At 42.2% G+C, this 15,846-nt stretch overlaps 1 protein-coding gene across 3 annotated transcripts in view; it reads right to left on the minus strand.

The window, feature by feature from the left end:
* PKD2 (polycystin 2, transient receptor potential cation channel) overlaps positions 1-13,405 on the minus strand; it is a 53,535-nt gene extending 40,130 nt beyond the window's left edge. For 2 of the 3 annotated variants that reach the window (XM_035004546.1, XM_035004545.1), the window contains exons 1-2: positions 12,718-13,405; positions 5,213-5,326 (exon numbers count right to left, since the gene is read on the minus strand). In XM_035004546.1, coding sequence (XP_034860437.1) covers positions 5,213-5,326; positions 12,718-13,318 — 715 coding nt within the window. In that variant the 5' untranslated portion in view covers positions 13,319-13,405. The remainder of the gene's footprint in view (positions 1-5,212; positions 5,327-12,717) is intronic. The other variant, XM_035004547.1, reaches the window with a different exon arrangement.
* Between the last annotated feature and the right edge of the window lie 2,441 nt (positions 13,406-15,846).

Consider the following 15,846-nt stretch of genomic DNA (forward strand, 5'->3'; position numbering starts at 1 on the left):
GAAAAAAAGAAGAGGCAAATGTACTTTTATCATAGATTCACCAAAGACTTCATTTGGTTTTTCCAAAGATCTTTAACAATACCATTAATCCCCTTCTTTAAGTTCAGCATCTAAGTCACACAAAGAAATTCCGTGGCTCTTTATAACAGTAACCCATATATAAGCACGTACTTTGATGGTGGATTCATAGTAACCTTAGGTTTCAAGTAAGAATAAATTCTAAATTATAGAGAAAGTGGGATTACCTAGTTCCCATGTCATTTCTCTCCTCTGGGTTAAGTAGACTAATTTTAAAGACACAGGTCTTAGAAGTAACACTGGTAAGATAGAAAATGGGTCTTGATGGGCACTTAGTTGCTTCAAATGAATGTCCAAACAATTCGAACCTATAGTTTTTAGAACCTACTAATGAAACAATTCAGCCATTGTCAACTATTTCTGGGAAGAATTTTGCTCTTACTATTCTTCACGTGACAGACAGTATCCTAGGATTTTTTGGTATATCAATCCCAAAGTTCAGAAAATATTTCTTTTCTTTTTTTTTAAGATTTTATTTATTTATTTGAGAGAGAGAGAATGAGTGAGAGCATGGGCAGGGGGAGGAGCAGAGGCAAAGGGAGAGGGAGATGCAGACTCCACGCTGAGCAGGGAGCCGGACAACTCAGGGCTCGATCCCAGGACCCTGAGATCATGACCTGAGCTGAAGGCAGACCCGTAACTGACTGAGCCACCCAGGCATTCCACAAAATCTTTCAAAATAAGTATTTCACAGATGAGAAAACAAGGGTTCAGAAAGGTTAAATAACTTGTTCAAACTTACCTAGTATATAAGTAGTGGAGCTGGGATTTGAACCCAGATCTCTGTTGATGCAAAAAAATCTATACTTTTCCTACTATGCCAACTGCCTTCCAGAACCCTATCTACTTCATATCAAGAGCTTCCAATATGCAAGGCATACGGTTAAGTACATTATCTCATTTACCCACAGAGTAATACGCTTGATATTATTGGTCATTTGATATTGATATTGCTGGCAAGATTTTAAAATAGTTAAAAAGATGGTTTTTGAGCAATGGGAAAGGGCTCAGTCACTAGGAGCCAGTAAGGCTTTGTTAGGAGTAAATCATGTCCACTTATCCTCATAATGTTCATTTTTAATTTGGTCAACAGCTAATAGCAGAGGAATGGTGGAGTTATTCTGACAGGCATTTGAAAAAGTCTTTCTTATTATCCTATTTCTTTCTTTTTTTTTTTTAAGATTTTATTTATTCATTTGACAGAGAGAGACACAGCGAGAGAGGGAACACAAGCAGGGGGAGTGGGAGAGGGAGAAGCAGGCTTCCCGCTGAGCAGGGAGCCCGACGCGGGGCTCCATCCCAGGACCCCGGGATCATGACCTGAGCCGAAGGCAGACGCTTAATGACGGAGCCACCCAGTTGTTATTTCCTATTTATTATCCTTATTATTCTATTATCCTTATTATCCTATTTCTTGAACATTTTGAGCTAGGTGATAATATAATTCAGTGAACTCAGAACTTTGACTAATGGATGATGTTGTTAGACCAATCTTTTTTGATTTATTAATTAATCAGGATAAGGACATGGATGATATCAACTCTGTTGATCCAGTGAAGCCAAGAGGAACAACTGATACATAAGATGAATGAATCCAGATCCAAAAAAATTTCAACAGATGGACTGAATGAGATGAAATTTAACACAGCTGAAAGGGAAGTCCGCTACTATGTTCCAGGAAAAAGTGTTCATATACTAGTTGGGGGACACAGTGCTTTATAGTTTCTGGTGAAGAGACTGAGGAATCATTCATGTGAAGAATCAGGTGATGGGAGGAGGCATGAACCACAGCTGTGTATCTGACTGAGGACACCTATGGCCCCCCTTTCCCCCTCTTTCATTATGAGGCTCCTATTGTGCCTTCAAAGGGACCTGATAAACAGAACGTGTGCTGGAGGGAGTTTCTATCACATGGGTACTCAAACGCATGTCTCCAATTAGATGATCAACAGTTAAAGGAACCAGAAAGGTTTAACCTAGAGAAGACTTAAGGGAGACTGAATGTCTGTCTCCAAACTTCTGATGGGCTAAACTGGAGAAGAACATGGAAAAGGTACTTGGTGCAGGTGGGCTTGGAGGGGAGAGCTAGGAGAGAAAATTTGACAGGTTAGACTTGGCTTCATATAAGGGAGAACTTTCTAACATAGCCATAGAGAAACAAAATGAACTATTTCGAAGAAGTAAGTCCTTTAACCTGGAACTCTTGCTCAATCAGACACAAGAGGACTGACCATTTGACAGGGATGCTGCAGGGGGAATTTTAGCATTCAGTGGAGGTTTGATCATATGGTTGCTAAGATCCCTTCCTAGCCAGAGATTCCACAGTACTCTGAAAATAAAACTTGGCCTATGTAAAATATGCAGCTACTGATACAAGAAAAAAGTGATTAGTGTGAAAAAGAACAAAAAGCATTAAACTCCAAAATAAACAAGAAAACACTAATTACATGACTTAAGTAAGGCATGTTTCCTAGAACTCTAGCTATTCAGTTTATTTATCTGGCCTAGTTCCCAAACTTGTCAGTGCATCGGAACACTCACTTCCCTGGGCCACCTCTGGAAGGCTCAGATTTAGCAGATCTGAGCAAACTGTAATTTTTAAAAAATTCTCTTGGTGATTCTGATGCTCAAGCAATTTGGGGGGCCACTGAAAACCTAAACGTGCTTATAGGGGTACTTATATTTTGCATAAAAATATATACGTATGTATGTGTCTGTGTCATGCTTGAAAAAATCTTAATAATGATTCTAATCAATCTGTTAATATTTAAGGCCAGTATAGTTTAATATTTAAGCGCCTATGCAGGGAGCAAACTCTATTTCAGTATTGTAAGCTCTAACAGCTTAGAACATAAAAATTAAAAATATCACATCTCTGGCTTTACAACTTTTAATATAATGAATAGATCTTTTCTACTTTTTCAGCATTTCTATCTTAGATAGAATGTTGTAAAAAGTAGGGCGCCTGGGTGGCTCAGTTGGTTAAGCGACTGCCTTCAGCTCAGGTCATGATCCCAGGGTCCTGGGATTGAGTCCCGCATCGGGCTCCCTGCTCTGAGGGGAGCCTGCTTCTCCCTCTCTCACTCCCCCTGCTTGTGTTCCCTCTCTCACTGTGCCTCTCTCTGTCAAATAAATAAATAAAATCTTTAAAAAAAAAAAAAAAAAAAAAGAATGTTGTAAAAAGTAATGACATTCCCTCCTAAACAAATAACAGAAAAAAAATCAAGAAAACGGATATTATTCACACATACATACATTCTAGCTTAAACACCTTCTTTTTTTCTCAAGTTCCCACGTGGATTGGCAGTCTCAGAAAATGCAAAAAGTCGTCATTCCCTGTTAAAGCTCATTAAGGGGCACCTGGGTGGCTCAGTTGGTTAAGCAACTGTCTTCGGCTCAGGTCATGATCCTGGAGTCCCGGGATCGAGTCCCGCATTGGGCTTCCTGCTCAGCAAGGAGCCTGCTTCTCCTTCTGACCCTCCCCCCTCTCATGTACTCTCTTTCATTCTTGCTCTCTCAAATAAATAAATAAATCTTTAAAAAAAAAAAGCTCATTAAGAACTTACTAGTATTAATAAAAAACTGTGTGTGGGGATAGTAAACAAATCAATATTCAATTTCTTAAAATTATAAGTATTGAAACTTAAGTGTTTCCTCAATCCTTTATGTTCAACTTACAAGTTTAAAAAAATTTTTTTAATAAATCTAATAAATTTTAAAAATGTTTTTAAGGAAGCTTTTTGCCTAGTCAATTAAATTCAAGGTGGTCAATTTTAATGTAATAAGAATGGCCTTATTAAATCATTGATAAATTTTGATTCTCTCCATAAACAAAGAAGGGGACTCTTTTTTTTTTTTTTTAATTTATTTATTCATGAGAGACAGAGAGAGAGAGAGAGAGAGAGAGAGAAAGAGAAAAGCCGGCTCCCAAGGAGCAGGGAGCCCGATGTGGGACTCGATCCCAGGACCCCGGGATCATGACCTGAGCCGAAGGCAGACGCTTAACCATCTGAGCCACCCAGGTGCCCAGAAGGGGACTCTTTTTAAGATTGGTGTTAATTTTTTAAGCCTTTCTAAGTGTACACTATATGAAGGAAGTCCTTTCCCAGGAGTATGGTAAGAGGTCCTGGTTGTCATAAAGCTGCTTCCTTGTCTGTTCTCATAAAGACCTTTAGAGAGAACAGGACAGAACTCCCATCATCCAATACCCTTTGAATCAGAACATCAATCCATTGTCTAAGACTTTCTGGACTTCAAAGCAAATGGTTTCTAAGACTTGTCCTGGATAAGGCTTGAGTCCCCTCCCCTCCCAGGGGATGCATATACATACTGAAAGAAGAGAGGAAGAAGAAAGAGATGAGTCTGCCATAAGTTTCCTGAGTACAAGGCTGGTGATTACTGAAGATGTGGAAGACATTATGAATTAGAATGAAGGAACCCACACAGGAAACACATCCAGATCCAAAAGAATGGGACTTTTATATATATATATCCATAGAAGCAATATTAGGAGACATTATTTGTATTTCCTGAACGTTAAACTTTGAATGTCATTTTGCTGAAAATAATTCCTACATTAAACTTCACGTTAATTGATGTAAAAATAGTGACAGTGTATTTATCAGGAAATCTTTTTTTTCTTAAAGATTTTATTTATTTATTTGACAGAGAGAGACACAGCGAGAGACGGAACACAAGCAGGGGGAGTGGGAGAGGGAGAAGCAGGCTTCCTGCGAGCAGGGAGCCCAGTGTGGGGCTCAATCCTAGGACCCCGGGATCATGACCTTAGTTGAAGGCAGACGCTTAACGACTGAGCTACCCAGGCGCCCCTTTATCAGGAAATCTAATAAAAAATCCTTTTACTTGGTTTCTTGATATCTGGCAGGTTGCCACATGCATCTCATAGTGAAAATGGTCATGGCTGACAATGAACTGGCCAATCAGATAACGCTGAATTTTAATCAATTTTTACCAGAGGAGAGAGGAAAGCTTTACCAAATTCTAAACTGAAATTGAAAACAGACAGCTTCTGAATGAACCCCTCTGATGCATATACAATTCCTTTCAATTATGGTTTTGACAGGTCAAATATTTTCAAAACTTTTCCTTTAGTAGGAGGAAATGTTCTACTTACAAATGCACAAGACTATGAGAAAAAGGAGGTATGTGGCCAGCTCCCGTAAAACACTTTTAAGATACTTCTCTCGGTTAGTGTTGCTTTCTTCCATGAGTCTTGTTCCCCAGAGACCTTTAAAATAATAATGAAAAGTATGACATTTTATTTTTAAAAATCTCATGAATGGCAAAGAAGAAACATAAAATAAATAGTATAACCTTTAAGGGGGATTCTCCTGTATTTTTTTTTTAGCATGCTCTGAATGTAACTAAGAAATTGTTTTAGCAGGAGTGCCTTTTATTTAAGAATAGATCAGCCTCTACCGTCCCCCCCAGATGTACAAAACACAAGGCGACAATCTGATCATTGTCTAAACTCCCAATCCCATCAGAAAATGTCTTAGTAAAAACTTATAAAGAGAACAGGAAATGAGGGCACCCCAGAAGAACATATTAAATAACTGTGCACACACATATCTGCTTTTCCTGTGTGGGGGAGGACACAACCTGGCAATTATCCTCTTACTAAACCTAGTTAGGACATGATGTAACTCTATGGCACATGACACCTTTTGGATCACTCCTGATGAAAAGAAAGCCTGGTTGGAGCATCATCTCACTATGGAAATATCCAGTGGCACAAAATCTCGCCACTCTGTACCCTCTCTCTCCTTTAAGAAACTCAATGCTGACTGACTACTCTAAACATGCTTAGCTTAACAGATTTGAAAAACGCTAATTAACATATCATCTTTAAGTTAAAAGCAACAATCATCCAACTTCTTTCTCTCTTTGGAGAAAGAATAAAATCAGCAGCCATGTTCCATATTTTAGCAGATGGAAAAAGCGTTGGGCTGGCTGAGCAGGAATGACATAACCCTCTGCAAGCTTGCTGGAGGCAGTGACCACAGTTTTGGACTCGCTCAGCAGACAGACATGGTGGCCATCCAAAACCCCCATTAATGAACAGTGTGGTAAAATCACATTGCTGGCTACTTGGAAGAGCCTTCATGTTTGCCAAAAAGGACAAACTTCTCAATCCTTTCAGTTAGATTAGGTCGGCTGTGAATGGCAGCCAACCTGGCCCCGGCAGTCTGCCTCACACGTTTATTCCACAGACTTTAACGCCATCAATCACTGAAACTCACACAGCCACTTAAGCCACCATCAAGCCACACAGAGGACAGGGGAAAATGGCATCGAGGCTTTTACTTCACAGAAATGACTCCATCACCAGTGTTTATGTATTTTTTAAGTCTTATAATAATACATTAATACTACTCCTAAATTTGGGTATTTCGTTTCCTTTTCTTTTTTTTCTCCCAAATTTCCTTTAGGAAAATCAGCATCTGAATTCAAAGACACTGTGTTACATATCATAGGTTTCAGCACACGGAAAGTGGAGCATGACTTATGACCGGGTCTGCTTCTGCCAAGATCTGGTAGTTGTCAGGGAATTACTCACGCAGAAGAAATGCGGCAAGCAGAATGTTTGTTCGCTGAAACTCTATCATATTTAAAAATTATTACAAATTTAGATGACATGGAAAATTACAATCAGAATAACATAGAGGCAGCCAAGTATTAGGCTCAGTAGCCCTGGACGCAATCACACTATTTCTTTGGTTATATTTCTTTTGGAGACCAGGCTTAAAATATACACATAAGTGGAGATGACTGGTCTCTTTATCATCAGGAAAGATTGTTGTCTTGCCTCACTTAGTCAGTGATTTCACTCTTTCCCATGGTTTATAAGCAATTACGCACTAAGGAGTAGTCATGGTTCTTAATATTTACAAATGGTATTGCTTGACCTATATATAGAAAAACCAAACTCCCATCAAATTTTATTCAAGCTAAACGTGCAATGGTCTATGGCAATTTAATTCTAGCCCCCGAATGAAACATTTCAAGTAAAAAGAAACAAAGTTCCCTTATTTATATTTTTATATAATATACTTTATGCATTTCATTGACTTTCTAAATTATCTACTTCCTCAAATATTTATCACCTTCAAAATTTCATCCAATTTCCCCACTGGGTGTGTATGTAGGATCTGTCTTAGGACACGGGGACCTCTTTACATTCTGATGAGTGAGAAATGGCTATGTCCACAAATAGAAAAAATTGCTGTCCTATGGCTAACTACTTCCCATGTTTAGCAGAGCTGATGGAATAAGAATGGTTACAAAATGGCAGCATTCTTCAAAATCAACTGTTGTCTTTTCCCACAACTGTCCTCACCGTGGAGGGAGTATATGCCCAGCATTTCAGGCACTCACACTGAATACATAAAGTGTCTCCAGCTGTTAGGGAGAACATGATATGAGGGGGACACCAGACAATATCCAGCTTCTCTCATATTTAAGAGGGTGCTTGGTCAATGCCAGAGCCCAAAGTTGGAGTACTTCATCTAAACAGTGTATATTCCCATAGGCAGTGGTACTTATGAATATGAATATAGAGGGACTCTGAGATGGACAACCTGAAACACAAAAGATGTCTCAAACATAAATAATTGTGAAAAATGCCATTTTTGCAACTATCTTATTCAAATACTTCCAAAACTATTTTGCAATACACAAAAAACATCACAGAGAGAATGATATAATGAAGTCCTATGTATCTCTTGCCCAGCTTCAACAATTATCAACTCAACAACAACCTTGATTCATCTAAACCCTCACCCACTCCTTCTCAATTTTGAAACTAATTCCAGCTATCGTATCATTTCATCCTGAATATTTCAGTTCCATGGTCAAAAGACTGTGTGTGGATTATTTGCCTCATACCAACCCTGTCCCATCTGATGTACACTAAATCCCCATGACTCATTGATCATGACAAGGTGCAATGTGGAATTTCGGAGTCAGCTGTGATCAATTGAGGGCTCAGTCACATATGAACAGTGGGACCTTATCGAACATCATGAGCCTCCATTTCCTCAGCTGAAAATGGGATAAAAGTACCTCTTGGTGGGGTTGCTCTGGGAATTAGAAATATTATATGTAAAGCACATAAAGTACTTGAAAGAGACTTGTCTATAGCTCCAGAAACAGGTGCAACTCTGAAAAATGTCCTACTTCTGACCTCTAGTTGGTCTAAATTTCAGAACAGTGTAAACACCCAAATCCATACGAACTACGATTTTACTGTGAATAGCCTAACCAAATTCTCATTGCATTTCTATCACGAAAGAATTCGGGGGTTTTGTGCTCAGACACATGTGGGCCTTGTTTAGGAAGACAAACACAATCCTTCCAAATATTTATTTGAATTGCAGGCCCAACTTTAAAAAGGGAAGTGACTTTTTACTACTATTGGCCCATTTAATATAGAATATTCAGTTGCTCCCTTCTATGTTATTGACCCCTGAATCTTAAAATTCTCAGTCGGCCCTCTCCTGAGGTACAGACAAGCAGGTGCCACAGCTAACAGCCAGTTCTACATGCATATTCCACGGACAGTTAATAACTAGCATGCCCCACACTGAGATTTTTTCTTTCTTTGTCTAGAAACCTACTTGCCCGGTATGGGTTAATGGTACCAAGCCAGAAACATGGGTTTCATCCTAGAACAGGCCCTTTTCTTAACCTTCACATGGAGCTAGTCCACAATTCTGATGCCTTCTGTCTGTCTCCAGTCCAGCTTCCTTCTATCCCAGCGCACATGCCTTGGTTGCAGTCCATTGTTACCCCTGTCTCTCGGTTAGCCCTCTCCTGACCTATTCTCCCACCAACCAGCACTATCTGCCTCACTCCATTCTCTACATTCTTGCTAGAATCATCTTCTGATTGATATGTGACCATATCAGCCCCCTTCCTGAAGCCTCCACGAGCTCTAACTTTTTAGAGGAAAAAGTACCAATAAGCTATAGGCTTGCGTGTTCTTACTTCTGCTACTTTTCCCTCCTTAAATTCCCCCCTCATCCTTCAAAATGTTAACTCAAGTTTCACTTCCTCTGACCTCCTCCCATACAGCTGGTCCTCTCTTCTTTGGGTCCCTCCAATCCCTGAGACCTCACATTGCAATTATTTCCTTACACCTGTTTCCCCTACTAAGCTGAACTCCTTGAGAGTTGGGACCTTGTATTATTCATCTCTGTATCTCTAGGATCCACCACAAAGGAGACCCTCACAAATGTTTGCTGACTGCACAAATTCTGTTACTAGCATAACCTTAACCACATACCTCACAGTAGCAATGCTCCCTCAAAAAAATCCCCACAGCTACGGAAATACAAAATCTTGTTTGTTCAAAATTATAGTGCAAATAAAAAAAGAAAAGGAAGAAGTGATGGAGTGAGGTTTGGATTAAAAACAAAGGGAAAGTCACAATAGCCAAAAGGTGGAAACAACCCATGTGTTCATCAACTGATGAATGGATAAACCCAAAATGTGTTGTAGACATACAATGGAATATTATCCATTTATCAAAGGGAATGAAATTTGGATACATGCTACAACATGGATAAACCTTGAAAAATTATGCTAAGTGAAATAAGCCAGACACTAAAGGACAAAACACTGTGATTCCACTAATATGATGTACCTAGAGTAGAAAAAGTCACAGAGACAGAAAGTAGAATAGAAGATACCAGGAGAAGGGTAACGTGGTAATGGGTAGAGTTTCTGTTTGAAATGATGAAAAGTTTCTGGAAATGGGCAGTGATGATACAAGTGAATGGGAGAGAAGGTAGCTATTTGTTAGAGCAGCCCAGCCCACCCTGACCAACACAGCCAGTACTTTAGGATTTCTCCAGGAAAACAAAACCCCGAAACCCCAAGCACAGATGTTTAAAATAACAGGAGATGACTTTACCACGTTGATACATCCATAGAACACATTCAATTCTGGAAATTCAGAAAATTTGATAACTCATGTAAAGTGTCAAATTTTATTTTTGCACTAAAAAGAGTTTGCTAAGAAAAAAGCAAACAAGATTATTGGGGATATCTTTAAGTTTGAGGGCAGTCTTTACATCTTTCGGCCATCCTTCACTTTGGTCCAGACCTTCACCACTTCTTCACTGGCTGCCGGCTACATGGTCCTTCCGCCTCTCTGCCTCCCTGCGCAAGCTTTTCTGCATAGCACACTGCCTACCGATACTCCCTTTCGGCATGTTTCTGGTCCTGTTAACAACTTGCAACTGCTTCCTAATATTTAGGGATAAATTCTCAGTTCCTTGGTTGGACACATGTTTCCCACAACCAAACCTCAAACATTTCTTCTTTACTATCTTACTCCTGCTAAGGAGATAGATCTATCTACTGTACAAAAAGCAAAAAAGACCATTTGTTGTCCATCTTGGATTCATGTCATTAAAGAACATCACAGAGTATGTGGAAGCTAGAAAAGACTCCGGAGATTAGGTTCAACTCCTCCGTTTTATAAATGAGGAACAGAGGCTCGGGGAATCTTAGTGAGTTGTACAAAATCACGAAGGCAGGAGACCTCCAGGGAAGCTCCTAACCACTCCAAGCTTGAGTAATCTTTCCTACCTTTAGAAATTGCAAGTTACTTTCTGTTCTGATCCTAGGGTACTACTTACATAATGCATCTAAGATTTTTGTCATTGGTATACCATGAGGGAAAAAAATCACAACTCATTCATGATTATTTTACTTTTCTTGGTTTCTATCCATAGGAAAATGGTGATGGTGCTATTTTACCTCTTTTTTTTTTGGGTGGCAGTGGTGGGGGAGCACCTAGTTCAGTACTAATTTCATAGGAGGTGCTAATTATTCAACAAACGTCACTTATTTAATAAGTGATATGTATGTTTAATTTTTAATATATTTAATAAAATAAAATTTATTCTAAAATTTCCTAAGATTAACATTTTCCTGTGTCTCTTGCCCTACTAATTAGACCATTGATAAGGTTTGACTAGAAGTTCCCTATGAGCCTATACATTGTAAATTTTTTTGAGGAAAATTTTTTGAAGAACTACACTTGTATATAAACTCATATAAGGATATATATTTCATTTCATTATATTCCATTATTGAGTTTATTCAAAGAAGGTTAAAGGATCATGATTTATTATTCACTAACTTGCAAAAAACTTCTCTTACTTCAGTGAATATTTTTTAAAGCACACTTAAAACAATGTAAAATAATTTGTTTGGATACAGTTTTGAACCTTAAAAAGCTTTACTAACTTACTCACATAGGTTGTTCAAAAAGGGTCTTTTGTTCCCCACCATGACATGAATCAAAGTAACAGCATAAGCACTTACATAAAAGAAGTACAAAAGTGCACACTATTGAAAATTTATGAATCAATTTATATTTATGAAGCACTCACAACATGTCAGAGACATGCTAAGCATTTCACATGTTTCATCTCATTTAATTCTCCCCATTCAAGAACAAAGTATTATGATTATCTCTTTTTAAGAAAAGCAAAAACTGGGGATCAGAGAGATAAAGCAATTTGCCACTGTGTGGTAGAACTGGAATTTGGGTGTAGGGCTGACTTGGTCTTAATCACATTGCTATAAAAACAGCTGGATTTTTTGAACAAGATTTGCAAAACTGACAGGGAAGAGTAGGGAAGGGAAACTTTCAAAAGAATGGAGAATGGAAACTCTTTAAAAAGTGGAGATTAAAATAATTTGAATGTGAGAGCAAATGCAACTCTTTTCCAAGGATGCCTCTGACAAAACCTCGCAAAACAGGATCCTCTCTGCTCCTGGAAAATCTGGGTCCTCTAAATAGGCACTGGCAAATTTGAAAATTCCTTTCCTGCCTCTGGAAAGTTGGGTGCACTGAACTCTGATACATGTACACAAAGCTGGTATCTGGTGACTTCACTGTTTTGTTGGAATTTCAGAGAACATTAAGTTAGCTATTTAAAACCATACTACCAAGTTTTTTAAACAATGTAACTTTTTCTTTGCAATTGTTTTAGAAAAACGCCTAGATTAGAAATGGCTAAATAACTGTCTTCCTAGACATTATTTTATTCTATTTGTGGTGCTCTCAACAGCTCGCTCTCCCCCAAACCACCACACACATCACCAAAACAACATCTGTGACAACTCAATGACACTTGCCCCACAACTTGGATAACACTAGCTACCCTTTCCAGAATGGAACGAGGGGTAAGAGGGCGTCCAGACCAACGGAAGACCCGATATACAGGTGCAACCACCTTCAGCTGTATTAGAATATTTTTTCTTTTTTTCCCCTACAAGAAAAAAAATCTTCAGAGGTACCCTTTCATTCTAATACGGCTTTCACCTATATATAGAGGTAAAAATATGCTGACCCATCTCCTTCCGTTGTAAGAAGGAGGTATCCCATAAATTTGCACAAACAAGGGCGCAGTGGAATTCCGCATGGGTACCGGAAGTAGAGCACAATTAGCAGAATGGGGTACGCGCTTCCAAGGGAGGCGGGGACACAGGAAGGATGCGAGGGGGAGCCCCGGAAAGCTGCCCACAGCGGGCGATGGCTCCGGCCGGCGCCCGCAGCTCTGGTTTGTGCATCAGCCGCTGCGGGCCGCGCGCTCTTACCTCGCAGCCCACGAACCAGCCTCTCGGCCCAGGCCACTCGGGGCGGCTGCCCGTCCAGGGGGAGGTGGCGATGCAGCGGGTCCCCGCCGCCGGCCGGGCTGGGACTCGGCGGGCCCTGGTCCTCTCGCCGGCGCCGCCTCCCGCTCGGGTGGCCAGGGCCGTGGTAACCCCCCAGCCCCCGGCCCCGGGAGCCCACGGAGCTCACGGCGGAGGAGGCGGCCGACCTCCGGCTGCCCGGGCGCCACTCCACGTCCATCTCCACCACCATTCCTCCTTCCTCTCCTTCCACCTCCTCTTCCTCCTCCTCCTCCTCGGCCTCGAAGCCTGGGTTGTCACGGCTCCAAGCCTGCCGCGAGCACGAGGAGAGCGGAGGAGAGGGGGAGGCTGAGGCTCCGGCCGGGGGGTCCCGCGCGGCCGCCTGCCGGATACGCTCCATCTCGATCTCCAGGCCCCTCTGCTCGCGGAGGCCGCCTGGAGCCCCGAGGCCGGCGCCCACGGCCGCGCCGCCCGCCATCAGCCGGCCGGGGCCGGCCGCTCGGGACGCGGGCGACCGCTTCGGGGCCCCGGGCTGCTGCGGCTGCACGCGGCTCGAGTTCACCATCGCGGTCACTGGCGCCCCGCGCGCCTTCGCCCCTCGCCGCGCTCGGCGCAGCGCGCTGCAGGAGCCATGTTCTTTTCTTCCCGGGGCCCGCCGCCTCCTGCTCCCCGCCCCCGACCTCCCCGCGGTCCCGCGTCCCTCGCCCGCCCCCTCGGCCCGCCTCCCCCTCGCCTAGCCTCGCCTCGCCCAGCCGCCGCGGCGCGCTGCAGGGGGAGGTGCGAGGAAGCCGCCCCCGCGGACCGCGCCGTCTGCGAGCGGCGCCTAGGCTCGTGTTCCAAGTGGAGCGGGAGCCCGGGAGCGGGCGCCCACGTTCCATTCGGGTGGAGGGGCTCCGGCAGGGAGGGGTTCGCTGCCCCGCCCGCTCGCCTGCGGGGAAGGGGCTTGTGAGCTGTCACTCCCTGCGTGACCCCGACATAATGCTTGGGTCGCTGTTCACCGCCTGCCCCTTCTGCCTCTCCCAAAGTGCAGAGAGAGAAAGAGAGAGAAAACCATTTTGTGGGATGGTGTGTACTAGCGAAATCCAGCCTGCGCTGCTCTGCAGCAGGGGCGAAGAAATCTTAACTTCGTTTGAAAACTACCAACAAACTACTAATGCTGACTTCCTTGGCCTTTGGCGGCCCCCTTGTTCCCCCTTCTGCTGCTTTTTGGATGGTTTCTTCAACCTCTGGTCGGCTCCTCTCTCCACACATTGTGGGGACCCCAAAGATTCCGTCCTGGAACATTCAGATCGCTGGTGCTCTGAGCTCGAGCTCATCCCCTCCCGCCCCCCGCTGCCGGCTCAGGGTCTGGCTTCCGAGTCACAATCCCACGTCAGCCCCGGGGCCAGAACTTTATTCCCACTCTACGGTGAGCTCATCCAACTGGAGGATCTGCAATTGTCTCAGACTTAACGTATCCCAAATTAAATATCCATTCCCCTCCTCTTTTAAGCCTGCGTCACCTCCTGTTCCCCCAGTTGAAATTTGAGGCATGGCTGTCCTCCTTACTTGTCAAGATATGCTTCTCCGTGATACCCTCATCTGTCTGCTCTTCTCCTCCTACACCTCATCTCCCCAAATCTTGTTACTTCTGCCCCACAAATCTCTCTGATAGGACCTCCGTTTCTCATCCCTGTTGTCAGTGATTTCGCCCAGGGCCCTTGGTCTATGTTTTGTTTTATTCCTCACTGGAACAACTAACCTGTCAATTCCATCTCCATCCGCCACTCCAGGGTCCCCGCGTTCCCAAATTGTATTCAGAACCCAAACTGCTCCTGTCACATTGATGCTTAGATACCTCTGGGGGCTTCCTACAACTTAAAACATAAAATTTAATTTCCTTAGGTTAGGTTAGTACATTTTCTTCATCTGCCCTTGTATTTATTTGTTTGCTAGGGCTGCCATAATGAAGTACCACAGACTGCGTGGCTTAAACAACAGAAGTTTATTTTTTCACAATTCTAGAGGTTGAAAGTCAGATCAAGATGTTGGCAGGATTGGCTTCTCCCGAGGTCTCCTTCCTTGGCTTGTAGATGGTGGTTTTCCGCTAGTGTCTTCACGTGGTGGTCTCTTTGTAGGTGTCTGTGTCCTAAACTCTTCTCATCAGGACACCTGTCACATTGGATTAGGGCCTATTCTAGTGACCTCACTTTAATTTAATTACCTTAAAAAACAAAACAAAACAACAACCCTGTCTCCAAATACAGTCACATTCTGTGTTGTTGGAGATTAGGACTTCAACATATGGATTTTTGAGGGGGACACAATGTGCCCATAATATCCTGATTTTATTCAGGTAATCATGGCCACCTATCATCAATTCTACAGTTTACCTTGTTACTTACCTGTATCCTTTTCCTAACTTTGAGCTTCTTTTTTTTTTTTTTAAGATTTTTTTATTTATTTGAGAGAGAGAGAATGAGAGAGAGCAAGCACATGAGAAGGGGGAGGGTCAGAGGGAGAAGCAGACTCCCTGCCGAGCAGGGAGCCCGATGTGGGACTCGATCCCAGGACTCCAGGATCATGATCTGCGCCGAAGGCAGTCGCTTAACCAACTGAGCCACCCAGGCACCCCTTAACTTTGAGCTTCTTAAAGACAGGGTGTGTTTTTCTTATCTACTACCTCAGCCCAAATTCCACTTAGAATTCTTATTAATTAAAGTTCTCAAACATCTGTTTTCTTTATGCCAGTCAATTTCTCACAAATTTATTGTCTAAAAAAATATGAAAACTGCCTGCCTTGGTCATTTGTTTAGGCCTCAATTTCATTATTAGGCCTCTGTGTGCACATAAGAAAACTTTGGGGTTTTTTCCCCCTTTTTAATCTGTCTCGTGTAAATTTAATTCTAAGTTCAGCTGGAAGACCTTGAAGGGTAGAGGAACAATTTCACTTCCCTACAATACTAAATTATATTCTCCCATCTGTTGTTATTTAGACTTAAGGTATATTATCTCACCAATGAGATAACTCCCTGCAGTTATGTCCCAAGAGTATTTTGTTTTATCTTGTATGTTTTACTAAAATAATAATGTTACTTACTATGCATAGTGAAA

This window comes from Mirounga leonina, unplaced genomic scaffold (assembly GCF_011800145.1).
Source record: "Mirounga leonina isolate KUSES-001 unplaced genomic scaffold, KU_Mleo_1.0 Mir_129, whole genome shotgun sequence".
Taxonomy (NCBI): Eukaryota; Metazoa; Chordata; class Mammalia; order Carnivora; family Phocidae; genus Mirounga; species Mirounga leonina.